Source organism: Gymnogyps californianus, chromosome 2 (genome assembly GCF_018139145.2).
Source record: "Gymnogyps californianus isolate 813 chromosome 2, ASM1813914v2, whole genome shotgun sequence".
NCBI classification, from domain to species: Eukaryota; Metazoa; Chordata; class Aves; order Accipitriformes; family Cathartidae; genus Gymnogyps; species Gymnogyps californianus.
In genome coordinates, this window is record NC_059472.1 from 26170780 (window position 1) to 26198603 (window position 27824).

General features: G+C 42.7%; 1 protein-coding gene across 1 annotated transcript; it reads left to right on the forward strand.

The window, feature by feature from the left end:
* Window positions 1-515: 515 nt before the first annotated feature.
* Window positions 516-26591, forward strand: CDH17 (cadherin 17). Its single transcript, XM_050892673.1, has 17 exons — window positions 516-560; window positions 3338-3436; window positions 4093-4230; window positions 5762-5900; window positions 7097-7255; window positions 7930-8129; window positions 9858-9989; window positions 10906-11056; window positions 11790-12005; window positions 13275-13351; window positions 14812-15003; window positions 16227-16471; window positions 18335-18465; window positions 19663-19899; window positions 21859-21975; window positions 22082-22198; window positions 26482-26591. Exons 1-17 carry the CDS (start codon window positions 516-518, stop codon window positions 26589-26591), a joined length of 2505 nt encoding a protein of 834 aa, XP_050748630.1.
* Window positions 26592-27824: the final 1233 nt, after the last annotated feature.

Below are 27824 nucleotides of genomic sequence, written 5' to 3' on the forward strand. Positions count from 1 at the left end.
GGCTTCCTCTGCCTCTGCAAGCTGCACTGAAGAGTTGTTTTTTTGTAACCAGAAGACAGAGGCCTCAGGATGCTCCCTCGCAAGACCTTAATCTTCTTGCGGTTATAGTGTTTCCTGTGAACCGGTTGTTGCCTTCAATAAAGCAAAAATGAACATGGGGCTTGCATGACACCATAGAATCATTGCAACAGTGAGGTTGCACGCTTGAAGTTTTGTGCCAGTTTCAACCTCTGACAGCTGTTTGAGGCTCTCACAGCATGTGGCACCTCCTGCACCACTGGGGACAGACCTGATGGGCATGACCTTCCCAGCCAGCCCGGGGACCCCAGCGGTCTTGCCTCCCATGAGCTGAGTGGCGCCCGGTCCTTCAGAGCTCACTCCTCGGCTGCTCTCTCCCTACGGCTTCGGGAAAGCTTAGCTGTAGCCTTTACTCGCAAAGAGATTGGGCCAACTCTATGGGGTAAAAGTGACTATCACCTCTTCTTTGCAGGAGCTGAAGCAAAGCATATTCCAGTATGTTTAAGCTATGTGGACTTCAATTTCTGCTCGTCATTCACTTGGTGAGTTACAGCTTTTCCTTTGTTTATCTGGGAGTAAACGGCAAAGGTTGCCTGAGAGCCTCTGAGCTCTAACCCATGGGGCGTCCCAGTCTGCAGGTCAGGCTGGCAGCATGTGCCGGCAGAGCGGCTGTAACTCTGGGTGTGGGAGTGCGGCCCCAACACATGTGTGACCCCACAGCCAAAAGTTAAGAAGACACATCAATCATTAGGAAAAAAACTTTTAAAAGCCTAAAAGACACAAATTTAACTATTTTGCCTCTTGTACTTCCTCCTTAGATATTGCTTTTTCTAATAAGTGGATTTCATGCTAGAAAAGATTTAAAAATACTGCAACAAATCACCAAACAGTGAAGACATCTGTATCATGTGTTCTGTATTATAATCCATACATGTACTGACATATTAAATATATTCTAAGACGTATAATGGCACAGAGTTTAAACCATGCATATTAATTTCTTATCCTCATTATTCTGTCTATGTGAATCCCTTTTCAGAGGATTTTCTGGAACTGAAATGTATTAATTATGCTATATATGGACCTCATCTATTAAATTCAATAGATTTATTGATGTTTGTAAAGGCTACAGTGGTGGCTTCTACTTTACAATTGAAATTAACAGAAAAGATAAAAAAATGAGTCAAATTCAAGTCCATTAAAAAATGCCTCAGAATATGGAGACCCTGAGGGGTGGGACTGATGTGCAGTAGTGAGCACCTCCTTTTTCCTTCCCATTGCAAAAGCTGCTGCCCGTGGCAGTGCCAACCCCCCATGAAGCCACTCCTCAGGCATTATAGCCATCTTCAAAAGGAATGCCAGCCAGATACGGGCCAAGGAGAAAACCCTATTTCCCCTTCAGTCCCCTGAGTAGTGATTCATGCTGTAGAAATATGTTTCGAAATATTTATGGTCCACATAAAGTAATTTTAATCGACAGGAAGAGATATCTCTTACTTGCTTCACAGCCTGCACTTTGAACCTGTTGGGTTTTATAGCATCAGCCTTTGTTCCTCCACGGCAAGGAACATGACCAAGAAAATCACCTCCACAAAATGGCCCTGGAAAAAACCTCCAGGAGCCAGGTTGTGCCCACCATTGTGGGACAGGAACAGCCATAGCAGGTCAGATCCAGGATCCTGCTGTCTTGTTCCTGGCAGAGGCCAGCAGTCAGCATTTAGCAAAAATAGTAAAGGGTAGCTGTAAAGTACACTTTCGTGGTATGTGTACCTATTACATGGCTTTTTTTGATATTTTTCTACTGTCACTAGTGTTCATTAGCATCCCTCCCCCTCCTTCCCCAGTTCTCACAATATTCTAGTTTTTCTGTTTGCAAAAAGAGTCACAAACCCTTGTAGGCGAGGAGGGCAGCATGTCTGGCTATTATTAAGCAGAATCTGGCGTTATTCAAACACCACTTGTGACACACACACACAGAGCAGTGCTTTAGGGTAAATTGCGCTGAACTTAGCTATGTTTTTGTCATAGGCAGAATTAAGTTTTCCCTTGGTAATATGTAGACTGTGCTTTTCTGTGAGAGGCCGAATAGCTGTCCCAGCAGCAATAGGACCAAATCCAGGGGAAAAGTCATGCAGCAGAGAACATGCACTCCCGGAGCCCGACTCCACGGGGTCATGGACAGGGTAGCAATGGCACTCCAAATCTGTAAAGCAAAATAAAGTCATTTTTAGTCCGGAAGAAAGGGGTTTTTACCTGTGCAGCCAAATGATGGAGCCTTAATTCTGGCAGGCAGCTCCTCAGCATTGGCAAAACCTTGGTGACAGGGAGAGAAGAGTAGGCATTCAGGGGAGTTTGGTCTTGCCTTTGGAGAAACAGGTAGATTATCTGAACTGTAGGCTGAATTGTCTTGTGTGCAAGGGCTGCTCTGGGAGGCTGATTTTTGCTTTGCTTTTTTTATTTGAAAGCAAGAACAGCCCTGAAACATTAGGACAGGAGTGTGTCTGGAGGTCTTTGGGCACTAGAGAGGGGGTGGTTATAAAACGCATACAAAACTCATACAAAATTTGCCAGAAAAAACACCATGTGAAGACATTGCCAGCCATTAGGAAGCAAACAGAGGCCGAGACATATTAGCATGGCATTTTTGCCATGAGGTAGAAGCCAAAGATCAGCAGGATATGTTTGCTCTGGCTGTGGTTTGCACTCACATGCAACTGATGTGAAGGCACAGGGCTCGAGTGGCTTGGCCAGATGGCTGTGGCGCTGAGGGTGGTGGGGTAGGGGACCTGGGGAGGTCCCCCTTTTTCCCTTACAAAAGAGGTTTGGATTTACTGAGGAAATTACAAGGGGTGCAGCCCAATTCCTCCCCATCCCCAGGTGTGGCGTTGGGTCTCCCGACACACTTGTGGCCGCAGGACTGTGCAGCTCCTGGATGGGACGTGGCTGGTCCTGCCGGGGACACAGAGGTGATCCAGAAATGCTTTTATGAATTTCCTCTTGCTCTCAGTCTACATTCAGCTCTTTGGTGTTTCTGTTTGCTCTTGAAGGTAGATCTAATCTCATTTAATTATGTAGTGGTTAGAAAAGGGCAGGGCCCAAATGTTAGTTTTCAAATTAATTAATAAATAACACTGCTTTTAAAAATGGATGTGCACTAAAGAACCCGGAGATGTTCAGTGCAAACCAGCAAGAGTCTCCTCCATTATACCACAGCAAAATAACTTGCAAGAGGCTCAGTGATGGAGAGCTGCTGTTCGTGTGTGGTGACAGCAGACACCCCTCAGCTGCTTTCCTCCATCCCTTTCGCTCTCTCTCACAGGCTATGTGCCAGAATTTGCAGGACCTGCATGTAACTGGGCCTCTGAAGGACATGAATTTCTCTGTTCCAGAAGGAGGGGGAGTGCGCTTCATTTACCAGGTAATCAAGTGTCTCTTGGTATCCACTCCGGTCAAAAACCCCATAGTTTGCACAGACTGACCTCACGGGCAGTGTTGTCATCTGTGCTGGTGGGAAGAACAGTCCCCCGAGAGGATCTGAAATTAACTTTGACTTCCTCTATCTGGGAATTCAAGAGTCTACATGCAAAAAGCAGGAGACAACCCCTTCTCTCAAACACATTTTAAGAGGATATCCTAAGAGAGGGATTAATAAAATCAGCATTCCTAGAGAATGGGTTTCCGTGTAACTTGTGTCATCATTTTCCCTCAGCTCTGAGGTTTTCTTCCCAAAGCCATAACCACAGAAGGACAGATCCAGCTCCCAGGCAAATGGAGGATGTGTGTCATTTTTTTCCATTCCCGTGCTCAGACAAAGCCCTGTCCTAAGCAGACGTTTGCTTTGGAAAGAAACCACAGTTGGGATTTCCTGCAGCATTTGGGAAATAATGTGAAAACTCCTCTGTTGAGGATCAGAAAAGAGCAGATTTGTTTGAGCAGACTCTTGGAATATCATTCCCCCAGCCAAGCACACTGTTGGCAATAGATTTTAAAAGACACAAAAGCATGAAATTATTTCGATTATGGTGAAAATGCTGAAAAAAGGATGATTTTCCCTCTGATTTTTCCCCATTCTAGTTCACATCTGAGCCACCTGCTGTGAGTTTCAGAGCAACTGGTGAAAAAGATGGAATAATTGACATTGTGCCAAGGACAGGAATCCTGTATCTCAATGGGTCTCTGGACTGGGAGACCAAAGCAGTGCACAGGCTGCAGGTAAAAACTCAATGAAAAATAGGAAGGGAGGGGGTTATTCATATTCGCTATTTTTTGGTAAACCTGAAATTAATGGAAAACTGTTGAAATTTCAAATTCTTTCTTTTGTGTATATTTACAAACAGCTTTTCCATTGTTAATATTGAGCTTTGCTGAAAGACGCATGGTTTTATAGTTCTGAAAGACTTTGCACAGGAAAATGCTCCTTAGCACAGGAAGGTTATGTTGAGAAAACAAAAATTACCCTAGTGCCAACACCAATCCTTTAATTGTCCTAATATGAGGAGGACACTTGACTGGGAGTGAAATCTGGCCCCATGAATGAGATTCACTTGTTATCTCTGAAGACTGATAGGGTGAATTCCATGGCTGGAATGGGAAAATAAACTATTGTAATCTATTTAGGAAGATTATAATCTATTTAGGAAGATTATAATCTATTTAGTGACAAATGGTGTGAGTAAATGACATTTAGACACAGAGGCACAGATCTAACCTCTGTTAGATAACAGCAGAAAGCTGTTTGGCAGATATCGGAGGCTATTAGAGGAAAGAACATTGTGTGCTTGTCCTGCTATTATACTCTTTTCGTAAGGATCTCATCGTAAACACTGTTGGGAGTGGGACAGCAGGTAGGCGATCTTTTGGTCCCAGTATAGCCTTCTGCTCTTATTTTGTGTCAAAAATGGTATTGTTTTTTTCTGAGGCACTAGCAACTGAGAAGGAGATGATCGTGAGAGGATGAATATCTGAACAGACAAAGTACATGATGATGTTTTAGCTAGCCTTAGCTATCTTTCTGAAGTCTAGCATTTCAGGTTTAATGGTTTCATGTTCTCAGCTCTAAAACACCCTTGGATTGGAATTAGGGAGGACAATTTTCTAGCCCCAGAAGTTACTAACCCTAAACATGGGAATCCTTTACAGACAAGAAGAAGTGATGACAGAACTGAAAGATGATGCTTGGTTAGGCATAAATAATCATGATTTGATCTATTATGTGCAAACAAAATAAAGTCTGACAGACGTGATATATACTTGGTGCTTTAAAGTCAAAGAAGGCTGAAAAATAAGAAGTCAAATTGTTTGGAAGAAAAATGTAATCAGAACTAAGAATTAAGTTTTCCTTACAAACCCTTAGATCAGCCTATTTTTCTGGTTGACTATCAGTGTGTTATCAACATTATTCTCATCCTAAATCCAAAACACAACACTATACTGGCTACTAGGAAGAAAATTAACTCTATTCCAGCCAAAACTAGGACAGACTGGAAGTGAGAAATTGCCCCCTGTCATCAGAAGCAGGAGTAGGTTATTTTGTTTTGTTGGCATTATATACTGTGGTGAATTTTCATCAGTGAGCTACTGTGGTAAATTCGTCCTTGTAGATGGAGCCACCCAGTGATGGCTCTCACCAGATTTACGTCACAGTAAGAATGACTTGGCATTTGACATCCTGATGTTCATTTCTGTCCTTTAATTTATCTACATGAAAATATTTCTTTGCTGTTCCTTCTTTTTCCAAATCAAGGTGGAAAGTCTGGATGAAAAAGGAAACATAGTGAAAGGTCCATACGCTGTTACAATATATGTGGAAGATATCAATGACAACCCACCAGAATTTGACCAGATAAAGTACACTGGAGTAGTGAGGCAGAACTCCCGTCCAGGTAACCGTCATAATAATTGAACATTGTAGTTAATAGGAAGCTAGGTAGATTAGTTAAACAGGAAGATAAAGTGGGTGCTATACTTCAACAAGCTGAAGAAAGCTCAGTTTTTCTTCCCACAGGATTGTACAAAACAAGGATGCAAGCATGTATAATATAATGAAAGGGCAAAGAGGTGACCACTATGTGGTGTAAAGGGATGAGTGTAATCAGAAATATTTCATAGTACTTGTTGCTTTGCAAGTATCACTTAACAGGCAAATATTGCTGCCCTCTCCATTGCACTGAAAAAAAACCCTATGCTAGAGAGAGTTTAAAGTTTAAAGGCTCCCAAAGACTATACAGAAAGAGAATGCTAAGAATTTGTAAGTCTTTCCACATCAGTGAAGTAAAATGCCAGTGTAGATACAGGGTATATGTTTAGTGTGACTGATGCTTCTCAGAACGTGGGCTGAACCTTAGTATTTAGGAGAGAGTCTTAGATTATGGATTGCAGTGATCCAGTCCAGAAATCAAGAAAGTATCGAAGTGCAGTTCAAGACCCACATCTTGGAAATGAAGGACGCAGCCAGCTGTTATCACTGTGACTATGGACTCAAGAAGAAACTTTCACTAAAGAATACGCATATAAAGCTCCATGGGGCCAGAAAATCATTCTGCAATATTTTACTGTATCTTCAACTGCATGCAAGTCAAACAGATTTTGAATGTTGCATTGGTGATCAAAAGGCAAAAATTCACTTATGTTACCATGCATTACCATATTTTTTTTCACTGTATTATTGTTCCTTTAATTATAACTGTGTCACAGCTGTAGGGCATTTTTCTCAAGGTGCTTTGGGTTGAACTGATTTGTATAAGGACTGCAAAGTGGCCTTAAAGAGAGATACCAGTGAGCTGCATTCCGGGTGCAGGCATTCTTGAGTGGTAGATAGCTCTCTGATTTAGCTCTGTCACCTTCTTCATCAACTGGTCTTCACACCTATTGTGATCCTACTAAGCAGAGCTGGTGGAGGGGAGACCTGTGGGATGGTACACAGGCAATGTAACCTCCACACACAAGCATGGCTTACTATGAGAGATGCATTATGAAACAACGGCAGCTCCCCATAAGCTGCCTTCCTGGCTTGAGAGCTCTGCTTGAATGGACTATGTGTTGAGGTTTCAGTCTCCTGTTTCTTCTCTAATCCGAATAGGCAAGCCCTTCATGTATGTCCACGCCACTGACCGCGATGATCCTACAACTCCCCATGCACAGCTGACGTACAGCATTCTCCATCATTTTCCCAACCCCTATACAGAAATGCTTTTCCAGATCGATAGTGTAACTGGAGCAATCTCACCGAGTGTGAAGGGTATGTAAAAAGATTCTTGTTTGTCAAAAAGCAAGCATGAGTTCCTGGGTGTACATAGGAACAAAACAACAACACAGCTCTGATGTTGAATTCTGAATAAATGTAGTCAGTGGGACATACTCCACTGAGGCCCTGGTTTTGGGGAACTTTGTTTGTGTCCCACCAAATTCAAGGGCAGTTAGCAGAAATGGAGATTGGGATCTAAAAGTACATTGAGAAGAGAGGTAGATCCTCTGGCCCTCAGGACTATGCTGAGTCATATCTTGGGATTAATCCTCTTCCTTGAAATCTAGAAACCCAAAAGCAGTAACATGAAAAATGCAGAGAAAAACTCAGCCGGCCATATGATCCCAACTGAACTGCAATGATTTAAAAACCCCGTCTCTTCTGCTGGGCTGAACAAGTGCCTAACTGGAGTGGGGGCTGTTCAGTGATGCATCGGCGCAACATGAAACCACAGCACAGAGGTCTCATACGATTACGTCCACATGATGCTGTGCTACGTCGTTCAGAGAAGCCAGAGGAAATGGTTTGCTGAGGTTTGGCACAGAGGTCCATCTAAGGAGTGAGTCTGGAGCAGATGAAGAAGCATAGTGCATGTAGGAGGCAATGAGCAGATGAACCATCTCCACAGCCTCTGCTTCATTTCACTTGGCTCTTTGCTCTGTCTCTAGGCTCTTATTATTTAGATCCTCAAAAGCAGGACACCTTCACGCTTGTCGTCACCGTGAAGGACATGGCAGGGATGACAATGAATGCTTTCACCAGCAGTGCCGATGTGATCATCACTGTGAAGGAGAGTCTGTGGAAAGCTCCCCCCACCATCCACATCCAAGAAAACTCAACCCAGGTCCACCCTGTCAACATCAGCCAGGTAGGGCCCTTGGCCATGCTCCCTGCACCTCTCCTTGGTGCCACAGTGTTGTTTTCTCCCAGCTAACTGTGAAGGTGTCCCCACTGCATTCAACACCAGGCTCTTCAGAAGGACTTTGGCACCTCCCAGTTATTTTTTATATGATATCCTTTGGAAATTATCTTTAGTGCTGGTCTCATTAACTTATTGTTAGTATGAAAGTTAATGGTTTGAAGGTGACTGAGATATACAGTCAATACAAACATTAGAGGCACTGGACTTTGCCCTTCAGTTTGGAGAAGCTGTTAGCACTGCCTGTGTGTGAGAATATCCCATAGATAGAGGAAACATTTAGAGAATTTTGTTACAGAGTAATGACTGGAAGAAAAAAGGTGCTTTACAAGGCTATTTGGCACAATATGAAAGATAAAGCTCTTGAGACACCCCAAGGGAGCTCCTAGACAGACACGTGGCAGTTGGGTGCCTCTGTGGAGATGCTGCTCTTCTCTCCCGATGGGTTTCTTTGAGCACTTCCAGCCTCACTCTAACACCATGGGTGCTCCAGGCTTTGGGCAAACCAAGAGCTAACCTGTTCAAGGTTATTTTGAAGTTAGCTTCTTCCATTCGCAGAAGAGCCTGGACCAGCTCCACTGCAACCCTGCTGTGGGCAGTCCCCCGCACTTGGGGACATCTGCTGTGGCCAGTTTTGTGTGACACAGCACATCGGCTATGTCAAAAGTACCTAGGAAGGACTGAAATGCCCTCCTTCAACATCCTGCATTCCCACGGTATTCCTCTTTTCACAGTGCAAACGCAAAATATTTTGCCCATAACTGCAGACAGATAGTGATGTACACATCAGTAAATATTAACTAACAGGCCAGCAGCCTTTCAGAAATGTTTGACTTTGAAAAATGCCTTGGCACTGGAACCCCCAATGCCGTCATCCCTTGGACATGGCAGGATTCCTCGGATCCCGTTTGCAAGAGTAACTGACTCGGTGCTATTCCCACTGGCCTCAGTGACAGCCTGAGGAAGTCCAGAGTGAAAACAGGTGGAAGAAAAACTAACATGCAACAGTGCTCCCATTCTGGGGTCACTTGTACATAAATTTCACGTGGCAGCCAATGACATGTTGATTCTGCCTAGGGGAAAATTAAATGCAGTTGCTGCTACATAGTATAAAACATAAACAGTAATACTGACTTCTTCATTAATTTGGCAGTCTGTTTACTGCATTTCATTTTAAATCTGAAGCACCCCACTAAAGATCCTTCATCACAGACTTTGATGCATGTAAAGAGCATGCACACACATATGTGCAGATAGGTACTGGATATTTGTTTTGTTTTTCCACATCTCTGAATTAGATAAACCAAAACAACAGGCAGGAATAAACAGTGTAAGGAGCCGGAATAAACTAGTGTCAAGACATTCAAATACATATAATGCTGTCACTGTTTAGCTCCACATACCAAAACCCTTCCATAAAAATATAAGTGTTGTAGCCCATCTGGACAGCTGGAGAAACTGGGGTAAAAGGGCTTCACCACAACAATTCAGAGAGCAGAGGTGGATTATCGGGCTGGTTTTCTGCAGCTCATCCCAAGAGCCTGCCAAACTGTTAATTTTCTGGTTTATGAAGCTGACAGAAATGCAATCTTTTCTGTTTGTGGTCCAGAAACGATCCCTGTTAAATCTCAGTCTACACTTCTGACTTCCTATCCTGAGTTATTTTTGTGTTTTTAGGTGCACTCAAATGAGCCAGATGTAATTTATGGCCTTTTTGAAAAAGAAAAGCTGCCCAGGCTCCCATTTTCCATTGATCAGAATGGGGTTATTTATGTGACCGAACCATTGGACAGGGAAGAAAAGGATACTGTAAGTAAACACATAAAACCTCACCGATGGGAGAGACCATAGCAGGAAGCTGATTATTGGTGTGGGAGTAAATATGACAAAGCTCACTAGAATGGACAGAGGGGAAAAAAAGAAAGAAAAGCTTTGTTTCTTGTAATTTCTCTTTGGGAATGACTTGATAGATATGAAAGCACATTCATCTACTACACTGTACACAGCCTTCAGTTTGGTAGCCTACAACATTTCTCCACGGGTCTGGCAGTAGCAACCACTGCCCACAACGTATGTATAATGTACAGCACGGACCAACCATGGCAGGATTGTAGGTGCATGAGCAAGAGGTAGGCAGGGGCATTTGTGGAGGGCAGGAGATTTGGATGTTTCAGATCTACTCCAGATCCCAGGGGCCTCAGGGATCTCTCCACAGCAGAAGCAGAGTTTAACTTGCAGTTGCAACTGTAAAGTTACCCTGAAGTTCCCCATCCGGGGGTCTTTTAGACAGAAAACCCTCTGTCCTCTTTTGTTCTTGGAGGAAATTTGGGCACAGAATAGGCCAGAGATCAGATATGCTGGAGGAATCCTATCTCTGTACGTGACAGATGAATTTGCAAAGTGACAAAAATGAGAGATTCCTGTTTTTCTTGAATTTTTGCAAGAGCAAGTTCACAGTGCAGTGAAGTATTCAGGACTTTTAAATTCTTTTGAGAACTCAGCCCTCAGGCACTAAGGGGTGATGGAAAAGTCCTGAATTAAACAGGGTGAAAATACTGAACAAATATATGAGAGGATATTTCATTTGCATGGAACGCTCCCATAGCACATGGGACGCATATTTAAATGCAAATGCGTGTTGTGTATTTAACGCTTTACACATTTAAATGCAAAATATTGTCACAGTGGACATTCAACACATCTAATCTCAATATTCTTATTGCAGTATTCTTTCTTTGTGGTCACAAAAGATAACGAGGGAGAACTGGTGGACAAGCCTCTGCATGTTCATGTTATTGTGGAAGACATTAATGACAATCCCCCTGTGTGCCAGCAGGCCCTCACTGTAATTGAAGTTCAAGAAAACGAAGGTGGAGGTAAGCAAACAGCTTCTACTCATTTATACACATCATTCTATTCCTGTTATTGTTTCCAGCGGGGTGCAAATAAAGCTAGAAATTCTGATCACAAAGAGTAAAATGTAGCTCTCCTAGAGAAATGTTTTCCTGTGCAAATAGTCCTGTTGTTTTCACTTCAATAATTCATGTGGAAAGGTTTTCAATAACCTGAGAAGAACAGACCCAAGACCCCTACTTAAAAAATGCTATTCCATTTAAAATATAAAATTGCATTTTCCCACAACCACAGTTTTGGACAACTGCTTAGCACGTAAAGAGAAAAACACCTCTTTTATTACTAATACAAGAAATACTGCTCTAAAAGTGTCATGAGCCCATTTTCCCTCATCCAGATGCTCCTCCAGCATAATGCCTTTGACTTCAACGGACCATTACCAAAATCTGTCCCTAAGCCTTCACATCAGTTATTTGGTTTCAAGGCTGAAGTGTCTGTTGTTACAGTCACTTCTTCTGATCAAAACACGTAGCCCAGTCCTTTTGGACTGCCCCAAGCCCAAAACAGCTGGTTGGGATGCTAAAGGAAAAACTCCCAGAAGTCAAATGATTGTGTCCATTGCAGTGTTTTCCACACAGTTTTATTTTTATTGCCCCTCTACTCTTTGCATTGGTATCATTGTTGTCAGTGTGTACCTCTCGGGAGGAATAGGACCACTGCATTATCTGACTGACTCTGGTCTCTCCTCTGCCACAGGAAGTAACATTGGCACCCTGTTTGCTACAGACATGGATGAGAAGGACACCCTTAACTCTCGTCTGCAGTTCAAAATCAAAAGTCAGGTTCCTGCTGTTCCTGCAAGTAATCTGTTCTTTGTTCAGCAAGACACTGGGATTTTGCAGTTAACGAGCCATTCGTTAAACAAGCGCATTGCATCCAACTATTCCTTGAAGGTGCTGGTGACAGATGCAGGTATGTAACACCTGCTGTTACACAGCAAAATTATTTTGTTCACACTGGCATCCCCCTGTGCTCAGTGTCCAAGGGATGAGAGGAGACCTGCAGGATTCACTGGACAGGCAGCAGCACTGAGAGCTGGCTTGCTCTGGCGTGGTACTGCCTTGTTCCCGAGATGCATGGAGGTTAATCATGATTCATAATGCAAGTATGGAAGGAAACCAGCTCGAGGGCAGAGTGTGGATAAATTGGGAAGCTTGTTAACAAGTACTCCAGTAAGAGATTTCCTTCCACAGGGGAAAAAAAATGAAGAGATCATGACTGTGGTTTTCCCCCAAAATCTTTCAAAGGGACTCACTGAAAAAAATCAAGAAATTAAACACAGCTGCTCAGAGAGTCCAGATAATGTATTTTAAAAGATTAAGAGCTGAAATTAATCTTCAAAAAGAATCTTGTCCATTATGTAAGTTCCCAGGGGTCCTTTGTGGTTCACTGAATGGAAAGGAAATCAAACTCCATACTAAAGCTTAAAGCTTTGTGCTGGAGTCCTTGTAGTCAGGCAAAACTTGTGGATGGAGGAACTGGCATGTAAAGAAAGCAGTGTGACATGTCTGTAAATGAAATAGCATCACTTAGGCAGATGATATGATAACCTTGCAGAAGCTGGTGGTTTGTTTTGGATGCTTATTTGAATTCCATCCAAATAGTTTTGTTTAGAATATTCATTAACTTTCAGCTCATGAAACACGTCCGTCAAACACTGAAATGCAGCTACATCTGACTAGCACATGACCAGACAGAATATGCTTTTAAAATCACAGACCCCCATTGCTATGGGTGCCCCTGCTCAGGTAGCACTTAGATTTACGTAGATCTGAAGTTTAAGTCTGGCTGTAACGAAAATAAGGGTGCTGCCTGATGGCCCAAGAGGACAAGGTAACATAACAACCTGGGTCTTATTTTTTGACATGCAAAAGTGGTGTTGAGAAAGCTAACACAACTCATAGCTATCATCGTCCTGGTAAAGGGATATGGTTTTAAAAAGTGAGGGAAATGAAATGAAACAGGATGCGACAATGCTGATGGAAAGGTGAATATTAAGATAGAGAGTGAGGTTGCACTGACTAAGAGATATTGGAGATTAAGTGCTTCTTACAACAGCAGGACTTTGCTTGGATTGGGCAATTTAGCAGCGCTCACTTTTGTTCACAGTGAACCCTTTTGGAGGAAAGTTATTTTCGGCAGAAGGGTTCCCGTGACAGTGTTTGTTCTCTTTCCATGCAGTATTCCAAACAATCTGTGACGTGCAAATACATGTCATTGACATCAATGATCGGATTCCCATCTTTGAAAAATCGGATGTGAGTATTGTTAACACCATTTTTGATGTCCCGATAAATTTTGAGCATACGTTCCGTGTCTATAGAATGTCAATGGGAAACTAACCATTTACAGAACAAGTAACAGAGCAGCCCACTAGTGAAAATAAAGGCAAGGTATTGCTGCAAAGCCTGCATATAAGCTCTATCTATATAGACAGTGAACAGTGGGACTGACTCATAGTTAATTCTGAAATATAAGGTAATTTGCTCAGTGGTAAACTATGTGTACAGAAATAAATGATTCTATTAAAGCAGTTTATTCCAGAAATGTAAGTTCTGGAGGAAAGGGGGAAGAAAAGGCTTTAAAATTAATTAAAATAGCTAAATGGAAAAAAGCTAACATCTCCCAAGTTCCCTTCCAAACACAATATTAATGTATCCAGAAAAGCCAGAAGGTGAATGGAAATGAAAGGCTCTATTTGCTGTAACCAGAAGCAGTGGTCCAGTGACCCATGCCCAAATGCATACCTGCTGGCCCTTGGTTCCAGGATGGGTGCCAGGCTCTTGCCTCTTCCTCTGGTGGAGGTGCTGGCATCTGGCAGAGAGACCTGCAGACCTTCCGTGACTTTTGCCTTCTGGCCCAAGCCTCCCTGCAGACGCTGCAGTGGCTCAAGTATCTACATTTAGGTGTCTAAGCTCCCACCATACTTGCAGGCAATGTAGGCGGTGGGCTCAGGAGAGCTGTCTGGCCCATCAGGTGTAGGTGTCCTCTTGGGGAATCTGTGTTGGTTTTGGGGCTTTGCTGGCTGCATTGCCCAGCTCTCTGTTGATGATAATGGGAGCTTAGACACATGCAGACCACGTGCCTACATAGCAGGCTGTTGACTTTCTCACCTCAAGGTCTCAGTCCAGGACCTGGTCTCAAGATGAGACTGCTGGGTCAGGGCACACATCAAACAGAGTAAATGGAGCTGGGCTGCTAATGTGGCAACGGAATATGGTGCGTGGAGCAATTAAATATTTAACAGTCAGTGGCTAGGGTGCTCACTGAGTACAGAGGAGCTGTACTGTCCCTACTGCTGTGAGCATTGCAGGAATGTGGAGTGGTTTCAACAGAGGAGGTAAAGGTTTGGGATCGTTGCTATACTAGTAGCTTATGCACTGACAGAGATCCCAGCACCTTTGCTAAATGTATGGCTAAAAAGGGGGATATAGCAACTTTGCAGAGACTCTAGTGCCCATCTTGCAGCTCTGGGTTCCCCTGGGCAGCAAGGTAGCTCACCTGTACTGCTGCAAGGCACTTCACTAATGCTTTTGTATATCTATCTAACCTGGTTGCATCTCTGCTGTGAAGTGCACCCACTGCTTCCCTCCCTCACATGGCTGCTGTGGGTTAAAATACATCTGTGCTTGTGAGTCGCAAGCTTGTTGTAGCGCTCAAGTTTTTATCCACGGATGGTGCTCGCTGTGTCATGTTTCAATGATCTCTCTCTCCTCAGTATCACAGTGTGACTGTTGCAGAAAGTCTCCCGGTAGGAACAGTGATATTAGAAATTCAAGCTACTGATGGAGACGAGCCTGCCACAGGGAGCTCCTACATCATTTACCAAGTGAAGGAAGGAGATCCAAACAACACGTTCATCATAGAGACAGATTCTGAAACAAACCGAGGGTTCGTCAAGATTAACAAGGTGAATAGATGGGTTTATTCTTCTCCTTTATATATATGTATATATATATATTTGTCATAAACAGTAACTGCCCTGGTGATAATTTGTGGGGGAGGGGTGTTGGCTGGTGGTGGAATGAGGACACCCTAAGCATGGTGCAGACTGCAGGAGGCCCCACTCTTGGGCTCAAGCACTGTGCCTGTGCAGTGCTCAGGCACACCTATCCTCCTCCACCCACCGCCACCAGCAGCTCCCTTCGCTGGCTCTGCTGCTGGCCCCTTCTCCAGCAGAGCAGGCTCTGGCCGATGAAGTAGGTCTTTATGCACCATAAAGAAAAAAAAATGGCATTATTTGAGTGATTTTGCAGCAGTGTTTCTGGAAAAGAGAAAGCCAGCTAAATGCTTCCATGGGCTGAGGTCGTGGTGGTGGGCTGTCACGGGGCAGATCCTCCTCCCTGCTGGTGCTCTGGGCTGTTGGTGGCTTTTGCAATGGGAGGTGCAAGTGATACCAGCACGTCTCAATGTCAAGATGGAGAGGTAGTTTGTTCCTGCTCAGACAAATATTAACTGCGACAAAGCCAAGGTCAGCGTGTGCTGCGGTGGGTGATACATCCCATACGTTCAATGCTGGAGACAGGAATATAAGGAACACTTCCTGCTGCATCCATGAATTTCAATAGCAAAAGTGCTCTCCCTTTGAAATTAGCCTTCTCGAAGGTGTTTGAACTACGGGTCCAGAAAACCTATCACTCATTTTCCAAGGGGTGACATGTTGTTTGCATCCAGTTCACCTGCCGCCAGCCGGGCCAAGGGCAGGCAGACGCCGCGTTTGGTGGACCATCTTCAGGCTCAACCTCAGCGTCATTTTTTCCCAAGGAGGCAATTGTGAGAAACTCCACAGTGTAACAACCCTCGCATGACTTTTGTCACCTGGAGGTCACCCGAGGCCTTCTCGTACAGAGCTATAAATACTGTTGCTGTAAGCAGGATATAGTTATTAAACTTAGGCAGGTGGCAACATTATTAGGAAATGCAGTTGCTGAGGAGGCCTCCAAACAGGCATATGGTTTCATTTAAACTGACTGTTCCCAGTGTCATTTTGCTCCTGACAGCTCTCCCTTATTTCATCTGTATCTGGGATGCAATCTCCTCCTTGAGAAGAGGGGGACTTTGTGGTTTCCCATGGGAACTCCCCGTGGCAGTGGCGCCATTGCTTAAAGCACCTTTTTTTTCTAATTTATCCAGACTCTTGATTTTGAAACGGCTCCAGTGTACAACCTGGTGATCAACGCCACAAACCCCGAACCGTTGGTGCCAGGCGTGCAGTACAACTCAAGCTCCCTTACCTTGTTTAAAGTTTTCGTAACAAATGTGGACGAGCCACCTGTTTTCCTCAAGACAGTTTACAAAGGAGTAGTGTCTGAAGACATTCCTGTCAATACCCTGGTCATGACGGTGGAGGCCTTTGATCCTGAGGGGGTTGCTGTACGGTAAAAAAGAGTGACCATTATTTATTTATTGAATTTAGGATTTAGACAATTGTTCTAAAAGAAGTACAAGGAAAATACACCCAATATTTGGCATGCAGGAAAAGACTTTTTTACAAAAGTCTTATCTCCTAGTAGAAGGTGAAGGTGTGGTGGGGTGGTGGCCAGTGACCCACCTGCAGCAGACTGCTGGGCAGTGCTTTTCTAACCAGCATTCTCTCTGTGCTGTGACAACCATCAGCCAGTGGGGCCCTTGAACCAGGAAACTAAAAGGGAAGAAGGCCAATATATGTCTTCAGGAAAAAGGCAGAACTGGTCTGAGAATAACAGGGTTTCCACATTCATGATGCCTTTGGTAAACAATTGAAGTATATACTGTGTACCCCTAGGAACCAGTAGGACAGTAGCTGCTTTTCATGTCGCACAGGAAACCGCACAGGGCTTTTTCTCCACCAGAACACGCAACCTGTAGTGAATCTCAAGTCTATAATTGAGAATTAATTAATCTTCTTTCCCAACTGCCAAAGATGATATGCCTGCTTCCGCTGCGGAGGCAAAGCTCTGTGCAAGACAACTCCTATGCTTGTGAGTGGGATGCAAGACCTCAAACTGGCTCATTCGGTGGCCCAACGCCATGTTGTACGGTCAAGTCACCTTGAGTCTCTGCCAGCTCACGAATCTATGCACAGTGCTGTGTTGCATGGGGTAAATGTACCTTACACAGTAGAGTCGGATAGAAGAATTATTTGTGGCTCTTGCTGCACGATTCCCAGCTGGGATGCTGAACAGACCAACCCAAAACAAACAATCCTTGAAATTTAACTAAAATTCAGCAAAACACCAAGTAGTTAATGGAGTTGCAGAATATGACTGTTAGGCCTCCTGTGGATTTTTATTCCCAGAGGTTTCTCATCTGGCTTTCTACTTTCCCCTACTTTTGGGAACTTAGCATGTTTGGCCTTCTGTCAAGCTGGTTTGAAAGTGAGCCACATAGTCCAGAAGCTCTGGGGGATGATGACAGAGACAGATTACAGGAATTCATATATACATAAACCACATTTCTGCTAAAAAATAGGTTAAAGGACCTAAAATAAAAAGTATAAAAAGTAAAAGATGTACAAGCATGTCAGCATGCTGTTTTTAATGCAAGGGGTATGGAAAGAACAAAAGCGTTGAATGAGAAGGTCAGGTCACATCTACTCAAGCAAATGCCTGTGCTTTAACTGGGTCATATGTTCATGGTTAAATTTGTAGAAGTAAATACCCAGAGACCTTGGGGTTTTTTTAAACAATAATATAAAGGCAATTATCTGGTGATGTTTAAAGCACTCTCTGTTCCAAGGCTGCCCTGATGGTAATTACAGGCTGCTCCAGACTGGCAGCAGATAACCACTGTAGTCCACCTTGGGGTCTCAGCCCCTTGCTAATCCGAAAAAGGGTGCCTGGCTGCACTGCTCCCTCTGCCCCCCAGCCTTTGGCTTGTGCCCCCATCAAAACCAAGGCGTAGGAGATGTGATGAGGAGAGAGGGACATGGGGTTGGGACAGAGTGCACTTTGGACCAAAAGGTCAGGAACACCCCAGATCTCCCATTTAGGAGGAAGGTGGAGTTGCAGTACACAGGCTGGAGGAGTGGTGGTGTTCCCATGGTTCTGCTCTCACTCTTATTCTCAATGATTTTGGCCTCCCTTCCTCTGTCTGTCTCTCCTGGTTGGCTGTAGTATTGGGACTCTTCCAAGAACCCTCTCTTTGAGTACAATTGTAATCAAGCCACTTGCCTAGAATCAATAAAGAAGTATTTGCTTTGACAGCAATTTTTCCTGATTTGGAATAGTATATGTGATTTTTTTTCCTATTTCTTTCCAAAGATACTCCTTAGAAGGTGACGTGAGGAAATGGCTGAGGATTGATGCAGCCACCGGGCAGGTATACACTGCTTCCACTTTGGATCGAGAACAAGAAGAAATGTACACAGTTGAGGTTATTGCATCAGAACTAAGTAAGTGATGAAACAATTACATATACATACAGAGGAATCTTCTGCCCTTACTGCTTTATGAGGAACTATCATACTTGCCATGACTAAACCCATGAAAAGTACAGGAACATGTGATGTATCCTTAGAAGTATATATTTGTTAAGAATTCAACTTTCTTAAAAGAAATCTTGATGTTGTAGATAATGAGGATTAAAATAGCTTTCATGAAGTTAGCTATCATATGCTGTTATATTTGCTTGAGCCACATGGCACATAGAGAAGGTTAGAATTTCTTCTTTTCAACATCAACATTTTCTGCCACTTTTTTCCTCTATAGCTTGAAAGATTTTAGTCTTTCTTGTGGGTATGTTTAGGCTTCCTGAAAACATACCTGGAGAGTAACTTGCAACCTTGTACAGAATGTCACTTTATTATGAATAAAACTAATACACTAGTTAGTGTATACACTAATACATATGTTAGGGCTCCTAGTTCCAGCCATTAGAATCTTTCAAATAGTCCATCTGGGGAGATTTCGTTATGTGATTTACATTTAATAGGGGTTAAAAATTCTGGACTATATCTGATTGCATGAGGAATAAATCTAGATTTCCCTTATTAAACACAGATGAACAATCATGCTGGCCACTCTTTTGGGGGATATGGGTAAAGATGCAGTTCCTGTGTGTCAGAAAAAAGGAGTGCTTCCTTGAGCACCAAGATGGAGTGGGGCTGTTCCTGCAGGAACAGGCTGGAGAAAAGACAGGGCTCTGAAAGCTCTTCTTGGGCTCCTTGTCTTGGCCCAAAGGCAGAATATTGACTTGCGTTTCCTATATATAGAAGAGAGATGGGAAACTTAAGGAGTTTCACCCTTGAAAGAGTGCTCCAAAGAGCACCGGCCACCTTGGATTTGACCGCTTACCAGATATGATGGATGTGACCACTTACTAGATACGATGGTCTGTCTGCCTCCTTTCACTTGCTAGTGTTCTATAGTTAGCAAGAGTTGGGGGTAAATAAACCATACTTTTTAAAAAGTGGTGGCAGCTACCATGAGTCCCTCAGGACCTCCTGAGACCTTGCCTCTGCAACCTGCAGACAGGATACCACCTCCCACTGCCTGCCTGATAGTGTACCTATACAATAGCTGCAAATGCAACAACCCAGCGTGTAAGTTCAAGATGTGCATGTAACGTTGCAGTCTGTTAAACTCTACAGATAATGCAGCTCAGAAATCCAAAACAACCTTGATACTACACTTACATGATGTGAATGACAACCCTCCACAGTTAGCTATGGATTATCCTCCTTTCTTCTGCCACCCACTCAGTGGAGGAGAGAGAGCTTTGATTCAAGCTGCTGATGCTGATGAACAGTGGTATTATTCAACATTTACTTTTTCTCTTGCGGATGATATGCATACAAGAAATAATTGGGAAATCTCAAAAGCCAATGGTAAGTTAATAAAGCTATTCTTATAATGATATGGGACTCTCTAAGTACTCTGGGAAATATAAAGAAATATTGAATTCCTTTTCATTCCTACTATTGCATATCGAGTATTCCATGTAGAAAAAAATTAGGTTGTTGAGAAATTACATGCTTTTTGGCATGTATTTATTTGAACACCTAACATTATTTTTTTCAAGAGCTGACATCTAGGATGTTGCAAGCTAAACCTTCACTAGTACTTAAGAGAGAAGAAACATGTAAGAATAAAATGTACTGTGTGCTTAATGAATACAAATCACTTCTGCTAAAGAAATAGAGCAGTTTGTAAACTGTCTATTTCTGACATTTCATGTGCAAAGGGAAGTCGTGCCTCACAAACCAACTGGAGTTCTTTGAAGAGGGTCAGTAAGCACATGGATAAGTGCTTGGCTGACAGAGCCTGTCTGAATTCCTAAAAGGCATTTGATGAAATGTCCCACTAGAGAAAGTGGGTTGCCATGATGTGAAAGGGACAAGTTTTGAAAGGATAAATAATAATTTAAAATTCAGGAGTTGGAGTAAATGGACAGCTCTTGCGGTGAAGGGAGTTCATGTGTGGTTTTCCAAAAGGTTTTTTTGCTAGGACCTGTGTAGTTCAATAAATATGGGTGCGCAATGAGGAGGCAAAGTTTACTCATTATACAAAGTTATTTGAGTAGGAAGCAAGTGTGAAGAATTGCAGAACATCCTTGCAAGACTGAGTGGGCTGAATAATAAAATGGCAGATTCAAATGCACCCCAGACTCCCAAATTCACAGTTGAAATCATGGGTGCTGAGCTGGCCATTACGAGTCAGGAGTGAGACCTGTAAGCAGTTCCACAAAAATGTAAGATCAGATTATCAGTAGTGTTCAGAAAAGCAGATCAAATATTGAGAATTACTAGGAAGGGACCAGAGAAGAAATCAGAGAACATCATTATGCCCCTGTATAAATCCATGATTTGTTCAAATCTTGAACTCTGGTCTCTCCATCTCCAAAAAGATGCAGTAGAACTGGAAACAGGTTCAGATAGGGCAACAAGGATAATCAGAGTTATGGAGTAGCCTGATATAAGAAAGTGTAGGGAAGCAGCAAAGTAAGCTACTACTTTTTAGCTTGGAAGAGAGTAGGGAGAAAAATACAATAGAGGTCTATAAAATCATGAATGCTATGGTCAGGGTGGCCAGAGGTTCATCGCTTGCCCTCTCTTCCAGTACACAAACCTGAGAGCCTCATATGAAGCTTATGGGAGTTATTTCCAGTGCAGATAGAAGGAAGAGGTAGTTGACTGTAGAACTTGTTGCCACAGGGTGTTGTGTATGTAGAAAGTTTCTACAAGTTCAAAGCAAGAAATCACATCTTGCTCAAGAAGTCCCTGAGCTGAAAATGGTTGAAGGCTGGGAGATCATTAGGAGAAAATAAAATACATACTTTTTTTTTATTGCAATCTCCACTTATTCTAGAGACAAGATACTGACATTGATAGACCTTTGGTCTGATCCCAACGGTTGTTATAGTCTTACTTTTCCAAGTTTTAAAGAGTCTTAGATGTGACAGTGTAAGTGCGCTGGAAGGATGGTCTGTCCTACTAAGTTATCTTGGGAACAATTTAAGTTGGTTATGGCTTCTATGAGTATGGGGGGTTGTTCTTGGTTTAGAAGTGATGCTATCAGTGTAGCACTACCCAAGATCAGATTTGGCCTGCTGTAGAAACTAGGAAGGAAATTCTCTGACCACATTATGCTGAAGGCCAGTCTAGGCATTTAGATGATCCCTTTTGACTTAATGCCTGCAAACCAAGGAGACCTGGGAAGACATGGGGGAAAACAGGAACTATCATCATGTGCAAAGCAGCCTTAAAAAAGAGCATTTGCAGCTGGCATGAATGTTGAGCTAAATTTCTTTCTTGTGCTGACATGAATGTCCCATTTCCTACTTACAGCTACTCATGCTTACCTCTCTCCGAAACATACTAACTTTGAAGAGAAGGTGTATAATGTTCCAGTAATAATTAATGACAATGGAAAACCACCTTTGGAAAAAAAAGTGAATCTTGAAGGTATACTATGCACAGAACTATTCATTTCAAGACAACAGTTACATTTATGAATAATCTGACTGGACTACTAAACTTCTCATTAATCTCATGGCATTTCTTTTTGCAGTAAACATCTGCAAGTGTTCAAGTGAAAAGTCGTGTTTTATCGAAGTACAGCGTGAGCACTACTTGCCAACCGCCGGCCAGGCAATTGGGCTTCTTCTTGGGGTCCTGCTCGTCATTGGTAGGTCACTTTTTCTTGGTTGATATGAAGCCAGGTCTCTGAGATATGATGGTACTGCTGCATTTCTGACACTGATTCACTTGTTGGGTGAAGAGATGTCATGAATGTTGCAGAATGAGCAAAAGAGGGAAGATCTCATGATTGTGTATCATGATTGCTGCAAACTTGTAAGTTTTTGGTCATAGGAATAACTTTCTTTGGCCTATGCTTCTTCATCAACGTACAATGGCACAACAAGCAGCTATGACAGAAGAAAATGCTGCACTTGTAGCATATTGTCACTTCACTGCTACCTACTGCCTTTTCCCTGTCAGGGAAGGGATTGGAGCCTTGTCTTGGGCTTCCAGATTATAGTGAAAATAGCGAAGCGTCCAGGTATGTCATGCTTACAATGTCTGTACCTGTAGCTTACAATTACGATTTTATTCACCTATTTCAGCTATTTAGGTTTCCATTTTTCATATGGAGAATTGCTTTGGGCTGTGGGAAACTGGCATTTTCATGAACAAAGTACAGTTATATTGTTAAGCAGTAGTGAACAGTATTATGTTCTTATAGGCATGAGCTGATGCATCTTCAACAAGTAGCTTAAAACTTTTTCCAAAGTAAGACAAAACCTTTTTTAGTATTAGAATAGAATAGAATAGAATAGAATAGAATAGAATAGAATAGAATATTTCAGTTGGAAGGGACCTACAATGATGATCTAGTCCAACTGCCTGACCACTTCAGGGCTGACCAAAAATTAAAGCATGTTATTAAGAGCACTGTCCAAATGCCTCTTAAACACTGACAGGCTTGGGGCATCGACCACCTCTCCAGGAAGCCTGTTCCAGTGTTTGACCACCCTCTCGGTAAAGAAATGCTTCCTAATGTCCAGTCTAAACCTCCCCTGGCACAGCTTTGAACCATTCCCACGTGTCCTGTCACTGGATACCAGGGAGGTATCAGCATCTCCCTCTCTGCTTCCCCTCAGGAAGCTGCAGAGAGCAATGAGGTCACCCCTCAGCCTGCTTTTCTCCAAACTAGACAAGCCCACAGTCCTTAGCTGCTCCTCACAGGACATTCCTTCCAGCCCTTTCACCAGCTTTGTTGCCCTCCTCTGGATGCATTCAAGGACCTTCACATCCTTCTTAAATTATGGGCCCCAGAACTGCACACAGTACTCAAGGTGAGGCCGCACCAAAGCTGAATACAGCAGGATTCTTTTGACTGGCTGGTTATACTGTGTTTGATGCACCCCAGGATGCGGTTTGCCCTCTTGGCAGCCAGGGCACACCGCTGACTCCTATTGAGCCTGCTGTCGACCAGCACCCCCAGATCCCTTTCTGCAGGGCTGCTCTCCAGCCACTCCTCTCCCAATTTATACTTGTGCCCAGCATTACTCTGTCCTAGGTGCAGAATCCAGCATTTGGACTTGTTAAATTTCATGCCATTAATCATTGCCCAATGCTCCAATCTATCTAGATCCCTCTGCAAGGCCTCTTGTCCCTCAAGAGAGTCAACAGCACCTCCCAGTTTGGTATCATCGGCAAACTTGCTAATGGTGCATTCAACTCCTGCATCCGGATTGTTGATAAATATGTTGAACAGAACTGGCCCTAGAATTGAGCCCTGAGGAACACCGCTGGTGACAGGTCGCCAGCCAGGTGTAGCCCCATTCACCACAACCCTTTGAGCTCTTGCCCTTCAGCCAGTTCTTCACCCAGCACAATGTGAACCCGCGCATCCCACAGCTGGACAGCTTGTCCAGAAGGATGCTGTGAGGGACAGTATCAAAAGTCTTACTAAAATCCAGAAAAACTACATCCACCACCTTCCCTTCATCCATGAGGTGGGTGACCTTATCACAGAAAGATATCAAATTAGTTAAACAGGACTTTTCCTTTGTGAACTCATGTTGATGGTGCCTGATGATTGCATTATTCTATAAAAGCCTTTCAGTAGTACCCAGTATGATCTTCATAATTTTTCCAGGAACTGAGGTTAGACTAACAGGTCTGCAGTTCCCTGGGTCTTCCCTCACACCCTTTTTGTAGATTGGAATAATATTGGCTAGCTTCCAGTTAGCAGGGACCTCCCCAGACTCCCAAGACCTTTGGTAAATGATCGAGAGGGGTCCTGCCATAACGTCCTTTAGCTCCTTCAGTATTCTCTTTATCAATGTAAGTGCAAAAGTAGTGAGGATGACTGTTGATGGGATCCAGTCCCCTAGGAAGTGATGAGCAAGAAGAATTCAGTGCTCAGTCCTGTCTGAGTTTTGAATGTGATGGTCACAAGAGCCAGACTGGGAAACTGTGACTCAGCTGTAGAGAGGGGAGGGAGTGTGAAAGACCCATGGAGAAAATCAAAGAAAAGGAATTAAATACGTTACAGACCTCATATTCAAAAGAGTCAGATTAAATTAGAGGATAAAAGGGAAAAAAACCCAAGAACTTATGTAAGTTACCATTACTTCAATTCTAAAAGAAGAATGAGCCCCCAAGAACAAGTTCAGTACCTAAAAAGACAAAACCAAAGCTGTGTTGATTTTCTTTTGTAATACACAAACCCCTAAAGCAAGATAAAGTGTCGATGCATATGTGATGCATATGTGTTTGTCTTTTGAGGATAAAAAGAGAAAAAAAATCAAAGAACTTAAAATGGAAGAGGCCATACTCAGACCATGCAATTGACAGAGAACCCCCTTAAACTGCATCTGTATCATGTCCGTTCAAGCTTCTCACATCACTTATTTCTGCACAATGCCTTAGTCTCATCCCTCACTTAGTATAGTGCCACATTTAAGTGAAAATTATGTTGGATAACTGACTAAAGATGTTTTCATTACAAGAGAGCTGGTCAGCTTCAGAGAGCACAGTAGAAGTTGCTACTGCTTTATGACTTTTGAAAAACACAGTGTATGTAGCTCATAAAGGATTTTAAAAGAATTTCTGAAATGAATGTACAGGTTTTTTCAATAGCAAGTTTTTTTCACTGTAAAGGCAAAATCAGATTATAGCCTCAGGTGGATTTAACAGGAATCAGAGATGGGCAAGGAAAAAACAATGAGAAGTATATAAAGATTTTATGAAACCTGGAAAGACTACAAACATTGAGTTTGACCATAAAACCAGCTGTCTCTTGGGGGCCTGTCTGACACCAGAATGAATTCCTGCATGAGCTAAGGACTCTCTCAGACCTCAGCACCTTTCGTTCCAAGAGCAAGGATCCTCTGTAGTCTTACTTTCTTTAAAAGAAACACAGAGCATAGACACTGGAAAACAAAATACAACCAAACAAAAAATACATCCCAAACCCTCAGCCAATCCATTCTGATGAGAGAAACTCTTTCATTAAGACAAACTGTCTCTCTCCTGGAAGGTATTTCTCCCACTGAGAAGAGGGTGGGAGAATAAATATCATGTGGCAGGTACTAGCCATGTTCCTTGATTAACTACTCAGATACCACAAATATGAATGTAAAGTGAGAACAACTACAGAACAGATATTCAGAGCAATGAATGGGGCAAGGGGAGTAGCTGAGCACTCCTATATACTTTAGTAAAGGAACAAAGGGATGTTGAAAGTGATACATAATCTAACACTGATACAGAGGAAATAAATTTACATACAGTGTAACAAGCTCATCATGATTTAAAAAGATCAAACATATATATACACATATAATATGCATATTTGATGTGTATATATACATATATATGTATATATGCATGTAAAGACATCTAGACACCTTAGATTGGATATGACAAGTGATGATAAAAGGTACAAGCACTTCTAATCCAGGCCAGAAGAAAATCTCAGTCATTCTTGGCCATAGGTGCACAAATCTCTGGGGTCCATCAGCTATTCCTAACAGATACCAAGGACTTCCCGAAGAACAATTTTGCTGTCAGTAGTCTCAGCTTTGCTGTGACAGAATTGCCATTCCACTGGGAAAAAAAACAACCAGGGACTACAATTCAAGACAAACATGACAAATCACTGCTCAAAGGGAGGAGGGCTAAAAAAGACACTTTGCCATCTGGTCAGATCCTAGAGGAGAAGTTCTCCTTTGGGGGAAGTCTCCTGAGCCCTGAGGCATCTGATCCTGCCCACCAGTGCCTCGGGTCCCTGAACACGCTGTTGGTCCAGTGCTGCATGGTCATTCCCCAAAGCCGTTTGCTTCTGTTGAAGAGGTAAAGCAGTATGGATATTACAGTGTGGGTGTCAGATCCTTTGCTGAAATATCTTTTTAGAAAGATTTCTCTTCCCTTTATTAATGAGTGCTCTCTGTTTTTCAGGTTTCATTGTAGGGGGTGTGTTTTTGCACATGAAATACAAACAGAAAAATGAAAAGAAGAGCCATCAGAAAGATGTAAAGGATAGGTCTGAACTCAATAGACTGACTTAATGACTGTTTCATCAAGAGACAAAAATGCCCTTTGGGTTGGGAAGGAGTGAGCTTTGTAGCTCCCAAAGTGTACCATCACAAACTGAGGATACAAACATGCAAAAGCAGGCTCCCAGGGTTTTGTTCTCACTTTTGTAGGTAATACTATTCAGACATGAAACAAAAAACATACGTACACTTCAGCAGCAGCAGCCATTAATAAGAATATCAGCTTTGACTGAAGTGTTAACTCATGACAACACCAAATGCTGAGCTCCTGCAAGGATCAATACCTGGGACCAGCCTTCTTTGTTGGGCAGCTGAAGTAAATACGGACTTTCCAGAGGACTACATTTTATCTAACTGCACATCTTTGGCTCTTTCCATCTCAATAAATTACTGAATAGCAGAACAGGGAATAACATCCTGTGCTACATTTGAAGATGTCCCATGAAGTTGCAGGAATCCCTCTGACTCTCAGCAAAGGAGTTCCCAAACTTATTGCAGTCTGTAATCAGCCCTGGGTCATGCCTGCTTACATTATACTGGTGAATTTCTGCTGGCAATATTCACTAGCAATGTGACATTTCAGTTTTTCATTTTTGATATCCACAGAGTATAACCAGTTTGTGAAGCACTATGGCCTTTCATTACAGTTTCTAAGTTAAAAAATACATGCTGAGTCATGTGGAATTGGGTAATGTGCTTTTTTATTGTTCTTGCCCTCTACATATTGCATAAGAATAAAAATGTTCTTTAAAGGTTTTAGTGTCTGCTTATTTTATAAAAACAAGAGAGAGTGCATGAGAGCAAGCCATTGCTGCTTGGTTATCTATTGTATTTAACCCTCACTTTTGCATAATACAGATTAAAGATGGCTCTCAAGCCAGACTGATACATGTCCAGCTGATTCAAGACGCAATGATTGCTGGAGGCACTTGTATCCAAAATGTATTTGAGCCCAGGATGACACTCAGAGAAGGCAAGACTTTCTCCTGACAGTATGCCTATAGAAGGGCATTTTTGGTGACAGTTTGAGGGAGGCTTTTCTTTTAAGCTATAAATAAAAGCTGACAAATATTGTGTTAAACTGAAAAGACAATATACTTTAGAAAACACTGAAGAAAAGGTCATATGGAAAAGAGTATGTTTGTTTATGCAGGATTTTTTTAATAGCTTTTGCATGCAGCACAGAACTAGAAAGAAAAGAGCACTTTTTTGGTAGCATTGCATTATAATAGGTTTTCCTAGAAT

Bases quoted from the DNA above. Each gene is read 5' to 3' on its own strand.
- CDH17 (XM_050892673.1), top strand. From the start codon at position 516: ATGTTTAAGCTATGTGGACTTCAATTTCTGCTCGTCATTCACTTG. The intron at 13,352-14,811 runs GTGAGTATTGTT...CTCTCTCCTCAG, and splicing joins CCATCTTTGAAAAATCGGAT to TATCACAGTGTGACTGTTGC. The intron at 15,004-16,226 runs GTGAATAGATGG...TAATTTATCCAG, and splicing joins GGTTCGTCAAGATTAACAAG to ACTCTTGATTTTGAAACGGC.